This window comes from Cryptomeria japonica, chromosome 3, assembly GCF_030272615.1.
Source record: "Cryptomeria japonica chromosome 3, Sugi_1.0, whole genome shotgun sequence".
Taxonomy (NCBI): domain Eukaryota; kingdom Viridiplantae; phylum Streptophyta; class Pinopsida; order Cupressales; family Cupressaceae; genus Cryptomeria; species Cryptomeria japonica.
Genome location: NC_081407.1, coordinates 994316743 through 994325458, shown reverse-complemented (window position 1 = coordinate 994325458; position 8716 = coordinate 994316743). Strand labels below are relative to the sequence as shown.

At 35.4% G+C, this 8716-nt stretch overlaps 1 protein-coding gene across 1 annotated transcript; it reads right to left on the bottom strand.

Moving 5' to 3' along the window:
- LOC131874458 (uncharacterized) lies at nucleotides 1-1301 on the bottom strand. The gene is made up of 3 exons (XM_059217841.1): nucleotides 1068-1301; nucleotides 732-960; nucleotides 1-533 (listed from the first exon to the last, which is right to left on the bottom strand). Exons 1-3 carry the CDS (start codon nucleotides 1299-1301, stop codon nucleotides 1-3), a joined length of 996 nt encoding a protein of 331 aa, XP_059073824.1.
- Between the last annotated feature and the right edge of the window lie 7415 nt (nucleotides 1302-8716).

Genomic DNA, 8716 nt, shown 5'->3' with positions numbered 1-8716 from the left:
TCACACATTCAAACTCTTTAAATATGACCACATAACCTTTACTGCACATGTCTGACTTACACTCAACAAATTATCTCTCAGACCTTTGACATAGTAAACATCATCGATCTTACGCTTACCATCAATTATAATGCTTCCTTTTTCACAAGTAGGTGTAGCTTCCTCTCTTGCAAATTTTACCGATCCTCCATCATAGTTCTCAAGGTTAATGAACTTCCCCTTATCACATGTCATATGGTTTGAGCATATGGAGTCAATAATCCAAGACTTTGGTTCAACTTTAGCATGCAAAGCAACTTTTATTTTTACAAGGTTTCCCCCATTCTTGATATTTTTTGGTCTTTCGGGCCTTCCTTCATCCTTTTCCTTTATATCCAAGAATGAGAATCCTTCATTTGAATCATCATCATCTTCATCTCTAGATAAGTGTGGCTCCATTGAACAAATGCCTCTTTTTCCTTTATCTCTATCATCTATCTTCTTATTTCTATAACTACTTTTGTATCTATCCTTCCTTTCATCATCATCTTCATCTTTAGATAAGTGTATCTCCATTGAACAAAGACCTCTTTTTCCTTTATCTCAGTCTTCTGTCTTCTTATTTCTATCACTACTTTTGTATATATCCTTCCTTTCATCATCATCAAATCTTTTGTAATCTTCCCTGTACACACATCTAGAAGCATAATGACCAATTCTACCATAATTAAATCATTTCATAAATAACTTACCTTTGTATATTTTGGTTCCTCTTTTTAGTCTTCTAACAAATTTTGCTTCAAGCTCATCCATCTCTTCACTTGCTTCTGGTTTATCTTTAGGCTTCTTTGAAATATTGAGAGCCACTTCTCTCCTTTCCTTTTTGATACCATCCATTTCAACATTCTCAAAAGCAAATAATGAATTAACAAGTTGGTCCAATGTGTACTTATCCAGATCATGACTCTCCTCAATAGCAAACTATTGAGCTTGTAGGGTTTAGGCAATGTCGGCAACACATTTCTCGCAACATAACTTTCTTCAATGTTTCCACTAGCACCTTTGGTATCATTTACAACTTCATTTACCTTGTGTATATAGCCTTTAATGAGCACATCATTGGACATCTTTAGGTTCTCAAATTTGCGCTTCAAATTTGTCAATTTAACTTTCTTTGACTTTAGATCACCTTCATATACACTTCTCAGCTTGTCCCAAATTTCTTTAGTAGTCTCCAATCTGACAACCCTGCCAAACACTTCATCACTTAAGCAACTAACAATAGCAACCCTAGCCTTTGTATTATTCTCAAAATCTTTCATCTCATACAGAGTTTGTGGAGGACCATTTTGTGGAGCAATATAATTATTCTTGATAATTTCTCATATTCCCTTCGATAGAGACTCCAAGTGAAATTCCATTCTCTTTCAAATAAGAGTATTTTGTACCTTCAAACTTTGGTGCTTTGAAATTCAAATCCTACACCATTCGAGATCTCCCTCAAGCGATTGAGCTTCTCAAGAAGGGACCAAGTTCTAATACCAATTGATGAAACACAACATGACCAAGGGTGGGGGGAGGGTTGAATCAATCCATATCTCTAATACAACTTTTTTTCTAATCTATTAAACTTTAAACCACAACTAACATATTACTTTAATGAAATCATGAAATCACAAAACACAATCAACTCATGAACACCAGATTTACATGGAAAACCCAAGAAGAGAAAAACCATGGTGAGAATTGCACTCATAATATAGATTTCAAAGCCAATTCTAAATGAAACGTGTAGATAAACAATGAAACTCAACAAACAGTCGACCCAAAAGCATCTTCCAATAAAAGTTACCTAATGCGGATCTCCACACACCATAACAAGACCCAAACCAACATCCCGACTCAACATCCAATGCATATACAGACCAAAAAAGCGTGATCCAAATAAGATAATCCATTCAAGCACATTGGGACCCAACATAACTGACCATACCAGGCACAAACCGACATAACTCACTTGTGGAACAAAAACAACACCAGATATTTGAACAAGAACACTACATGAACCAAATAAGCATGTCCTTCAAACTGCAACACTTGAATTCACATATCTAGAAGTCATTGAGCAAATTTCGGACTAGTATGACAGACACTCTCACTGTTAGAGATCAACAACAACTAATCTCATCATTTGAGCAACTAGAGGACCTGCAAACTTGATGGTACACCATTCAAATAACATTAACATTATCTCCAAATCCACACACCACATTCTTCACAATCCAAGACAAAATATTCTTCTGTTGGGGCATTAAATGCTCTTTCATGCATATTGAAACTTTTGCTACACTAATCTTCCAGAAAATCCTCATGTAAGCACGACATCTTCACTAGGCAATATAACAACATCTAAACACTCAATACTAGACCAAATATACTATTGAACATTTGTCACCAATTGTCACCAATAGTACTTGCACAACACCAAATATACTATTGAACATTTGTCACCAACTCTCACTAATAGTAGTTGCACAACACAAGACAATATCCAAACTAGACCACATCCAGACCAACAAATTTGACATAAATGACAACATAGCTCATATTTCCATTGGGATAATCATTATGTCAAAGGGGATCAAGTCAAATCTAGGCTTCACTAGTTGAAGGTGGGGTATCGTGCTTCTAAATAATTATTTCTAGGTATAAAGAAAAACAAGGAAGTCCAAATGGTTCTCTCCAATATATTAAACATTCTCCAAGCATTTGTTTCCATTATGAGAAGGTTTTCACTACTCAGGATGCCTCCCTCAAGCAAGACCTAGCTCTTCAAGATTGCCTTCGAGTGGTCCTAGTTAAGCTCTTTGAAGCTTAGCATGCCTTCTATGAGCAATTTCTCACCCTTCATGATCTTAAAGAAGTTGTCAATTCCATGGCACGTGACAAAGCTCCAAGATGTGATGGATTTCCTTATGAATTTTACAAAGGCGTTTGACATTGTGTGAGTCTTAATTTACATAAAGTTTATCTTAAAGATTTTTAAAACCAATCTCCGAGATGATTAATCAATAAGGAAAATATAAAATTCATACCTAAGGTTGGTGATCCAGAGGACACCTATAATTAATAGGCGATAATGTTGCTTAACATCTCCTACGAGATCATTGGTAAGGCCTTAGCTTTGAAGATTAATAACTTGCTCTTGCAAATTTTCCAACCTAAACAAACTAGCTTTATTAAGCCTCGAGCTATTTGGGAAGACATGGAATGGGTTCGTCATTCTCAATAACCTACCATGTTCCTTAAAATTGATTTTTTCAAAGCCTATGACTGCATTAAATGGCCTTTTATTATTGCTATGCTAGGTACTCTATGAACACAAAACATGATTGAGAAGGGGGGAATTGGCCTAGATCTCTAACACAACTTTATTCATGATCTATTAAACTTCAAACCACTGCTAGCATATTACTATAATTAAATCTTGAAAGCACAAAACACAATCAACTCATAAACACTAGATTTATGTGGAAAACCAAAGAAGGGAAAAACCATGGTGAGAATCACACACAATATAGATATAAATGATTACAATGATTAGACCATAGGGCAGATAGCTCACTACTCTAGACTTGATAGCTAAGGTGCACAACCTACTATCAATATACAAAGGACTTGCACAACTAAAATTCACTGCTTCAGGGAAAGATACAAAGGACTTGCACAACTAAAACTCACTGCTTAAGGGAAAGATACAAAGAGCTACCAAGAGAGACACACTGTATTCCAACAGGAATAGCTGAACTAGAAATGAATAGGATCTCTTGATCATGAAATTGACCTTGAATCTTTGTGTCAAGTGTCCAATATTATGACAAATACACCTGACCTCAAACTCTATTATCGAACACTGTCAAGGATTTTGTCAACTAATGATTGCACACCTTTTCAATCAAATTTGTCTGCATATTATTCGCATCCACATCACATTGTTTCAAACACGTCTCATATATTTATACTTCTCAACACACACATTTACTCATCCTCATATACAAAGATATTTATTAAAACTCTTAACTAGGTTGGCCCAAAATAGAGTATACAAAATTATATAAACAAGGTCATTCGAACCAATAATATCCAATGAGGTCCACTCCAGGAGTAAGAGGGGATCCAAAAAAACACCCCACGTCCCATTAAATTGATTCCAATGAGTCACGTACCCTGACACATCTTCTAAAGCTTATTCCAAATGAAACATGTAGATAAACAATGGAACTCACCAACCAGTCAGCCCAAAGCATCTTCCAATGCAAATTACCTATTGCAAATCTCCACACACCATGGTGAGACCCAAAACAATATTCCAACTCAACCTCCAATGCATATTTAAACCATAGATTTGAATTGGAATGTTGCATGAACTAAATTAGCATGTCCTCCAAACTACAACACTTGAATTCACATATTCGGAAGCCACCAAGAAAATTTTGGACCAGTATGATAAACACACTCACTATTAGAGAACAATAAAAACTAAACTCATCATCTAAGCAACCAAAGGACTTGCAAAATCGATAGTACATCATTCACAAAACATTAACATTATATCCAAGTCTATACACCATACTCATCACAATCCGGATCAAAACATTCTTCTATTGGATCATTGAATACTCTTTCTTGTATATAGAAACTTCTAATACACTAATCTTCTAAAAATTCCTCATGTAAGCACAACATCTTCACTAGAAAATATGATAGCATTTGAACACTTAGTACCAAACCAATCAAACTCAAAAAGAACACCAAGTAACACATATTGACATCATACATATTTAAGCATCTTCCACAATAAATTTCAACTGAGGCACCAATCAAACTCAATAGATACACCAATTTCTGACACCCTTAATCAATAATACATAGTAGATAAACCTTCATATACTTACATGACAACATTTGAACAACTCACCTATCACCAACTATAGTTTGCACAACACAAGACTATATCCGAACCAAACCACATTCAGACCAACAAGTTATACAAGACTATATCCAGACCAGACCACATCTGGACCAAGAAGTTTGACATCAATGACAACATAACTTAGATTGCCAACAATCTCCCCCTTTGTTGAATTGATGACAATACTTGTACCATCATATACTTGTGCCACCTTCCTTTGGAGCTCTCTCACCTTTGTAATGTTCATATGAATTATTTTATCTTGGCACATTCTCTTTCTTTGATACATGCAATACTCCCCCTAACAAGGACAACTCTCATCTACAACCACTTTTCTTAAATCGAGGAAACATATGCTACATTGATCCCCTTGAGAGCAGCCACTGCACCAATCCAAAAGATAGAAGATAAGCTCCGAGTATCCTACTTAATACTTCATTGATTTGAGTACCACAACGAACTACCGCAAAGTATTCTACTTCAATAGTAGACAATGACACTGAATTATGTTCTAAGAAATCACTCTACCACCATCTAAACTTCTTATGTTATTTGTATTACACATTGATTCCTTATTTGGATCACCTCTTTTGCATCTTCATCAAGAACTCACATTGGGAGCACAAGCTTCCTAAACAACAATGTTGAAGACAATTCAACACCCAAATCTTTGAGGGAGTTCATAAGATTTTTAGGCAGATCTCCCCCCTAGACACAACACTGTGCTGAAGTGCCAGAAGAATCAACACCAACTGAGAATGCAGATCCAATCATAAAACATATCTTCATCTAATTTCTTCATCCACAATATCTTCAACTTTTCTTTAAGATCAATCTTCTTTTTCAAATAAGTAGACTTCTCATTCCTTTCTCTACAATACTTAGCAATATGTCCAATCTTGTTATAATTATAATATACTGAACCTTGTCGTAGTCTACTTCCATTCATTCTGCCATAACTAGTCCTTCTTAATCTTCCATTAGACCTGTACTCAATGGCCTTGTGCCCATACATACTGCAAGTATAGCAATATCCCTTGAAAGACTAAACATTTATACTAGGCCTTGCATTCATATTTCTATTCCATATTATACTACTTCTACACACATTAGCTTTATGCCAAAAAATATTATAAGCTTAACATCGTTTACTGAATACATGTGTTTCCTTCTTATTTTTGCACTTACTTATTTTATGTCCAAATTTATTACATGCAAAACAATTACCATTGAAAGATGACGAGTACCTGTTTTGAGCATAAGACTTCGTAAAATTCTTTTTGTTCCAGACCATAGTAAGTTCATCTTGATTTAACTCATTTTTTATCTTTTCTTTTTTCTTTATCATCTTTATTCAACCTACTTGTGAATGTCCTCATGATTTCTATCTCACTATTGTTTACCACTCCAGGTAAATGTTCTAATGTCTGACTTTCCTCTATTTGATTTAAATCACGTTCAACCATCTTTATCCAACTTTTAACTTCTAGAACTTTCTCTTCTTCTGCATTGACATAAATAACCTCATTCTTAGGTCCAGGTGTAGACTCTGTTTGATTCTATTCTCCACAAACTTGTGCTAGCAAATAGTTGCTTCCACTGTTATCCTTCACGTAGTAGACATTTCCATATTTTGCAACTAATATCTCGATATCTCATTTTCTAATTTTACATCTAGACTGTTTAAATATGACCTCATAACCATTATTGCACATTTGACTTACACTCAACAAATTATGTCTCAGACCTTTGACATAGTAAACATCATCAGTCTTATGCTTAACATCAATTGTAATGCTTCCTTTTCCACAAATAGGTGCAACTTCCTCTCCTACAAATTTCACCGATCCACAATCATACTTATCAAGGTTAATAAAATTCCCTTTATCAACTGTCATATGGTATGAGCAACTAGAGTCAATTATTCAAGCCTTTGGTTCAACTTTATCATGCAAAGCAACCTTTTCTTTTACAAGGTTTTCATTGTTCTTCATATTTATGGTCTTCCAGACCTTCCTTTAACCTTCTCCCTTATAACCAAGAGCAAGAATTCTTCATTTGAGTCATCACCGTCTTCATCTTCAGATATGTGTGTCTCTATTGAGCAAAGGCCTCTTTTTCCTTTATCTTTGTCATTTGTCTTCTTATTTTTGTCACTACTTTTGTATCTATCTTTCCTTTCATCATCATTAGATCTTTTACAATCTTCTTTATACATACATCGATAAGCATAATGACTGATTCTACCACAGTTAAAGAATTCTAGAGGTAACATACCTGTGTACTTCATGATTCCTCTTTTTAGTTTTCTTACAAAGTTTGCTTCAAGCTCATCCATCTTCTCTCTTGCCTTTGGTTCATCTGCAGGCTTCTTTGAAACACTGAGTGTTGCTTCTCTCCTTTCCTTTTTGATATCATCTATTTCAACAATCTCAAAAGCATACAATGAACCAAGGAGTTGGTACAATGTGTACTAAGTATCCAGATCACGACTCTCCTCAATTAAAAACCCAAGTAGCACACATTGATATCATTCATCTTTGATCATCTGCCACAACAAACTTCAACTAAGACACCAATTAAACTCAACAAGAACACCAAGCAAAACATATTGACATCATACATCTTTGATCATCTTCCACAACAAACTTCAACTAAGGCACCAATCAAACTCAACATCAACACCAATTTCTAACACCCTTAATCAATAGTACAAGTAGTAGAGAAACCCTCATATAATTACATGACAACACTGAACAACTCACCTATCGCCAATTGTAGTTTGCAAAACGCAGGACTGTATCCAAACCAGACCACATATGGACCAACAAGTTATACAAGACTATATCTAAACCAAACCACATCTAGACCAACAAGTTTGACATCAATGACAACATAACTCGGATTTCCAACACTTTGGGTTTTGAACCTCGCTTCATTTAATCTGTTAAAATACTTTTTGGTGATGCCTCTACGTGTATCACCATTAATGACTTCCAATCTCAAGATTTTGGGCTTCATCGATATATTGACCAGGGATGCCCTCTTGCTCATTCTCTTTATGTCCTGGTTGCTGAAGGTTTTGGTTACTTATTGGCTCAATCCATTTCTATTGGGCATACATGTGGCATTACCCTACCCAAGTCACCTTGCTAGTTGGTCAATGGTCACTTTGCGAGCGATTCTTTCCTTATTCTTTTTGAAGAAGAACACAATGTTCAAGAGTCCCTTCAATGTATTGACACCTTTTGTTTGGCTTTTGGGTCTTTCATTTAATGACATAAGACTCAATGTTACAAGCAATCCTTTCTCTTGGCTCTGCCTTCACATCTCCAATATGGGTGGAAGTGGATAGGCATGGCGAAATCTTTTGATTTGCATCCCTTTTTCTTTTCAAGCTTTGTTGGTGGAGCTTTGGAACATAGTCTTTGCTAAAATAGAAAAGAAGCTTTCTTTATGGATTACCAAATCACTTTCACTAGATGGCAAGTTTCAGGTGTGCTCTAAAATTCTTGTACCCATCCATGTTTATTACTCTTCTTTTTGTGCTTCACCAAAAGCTTCTTATTTGAAGCTTGAAAAGATTTTAAGAGATTTCTCGTGGGCCTCTTTGGATGACCTCAAGGCTTTTCATAGAGTTGGGAATCTTATTGTCTGTCCACATAATTTAGGTGGTCTTGGGATCCATTTTTCCCAGCGACAAGGCACGACTCTTTGTGCTAAATGGATTGTGCCATTTTTTATAACGAATCCTAGAAAATTCTT

Coding starts and splice junctions, on each gene's coding strand:
- LOC131874458 (XM_059217841.1), bottom strand. CDS start 1,301: ATGAAAGATTTTGAGAATAATACAAAGGCTAGGGTTGCTATTGTTAGT. Junction 961..1,067: donor TTAAAGGCTATATACACAAG/GTAAATGAAGTT, acceptor CAAGCTCAATAG/TTTGCTATTGAGGAGAGTCA. Junction 534..731: donor AGGAACCAAAATATACAAAG/GTAAGTTATTTA, acceptor ACTTATCTAAAG/ATGAAGATGATGATGAAAGG.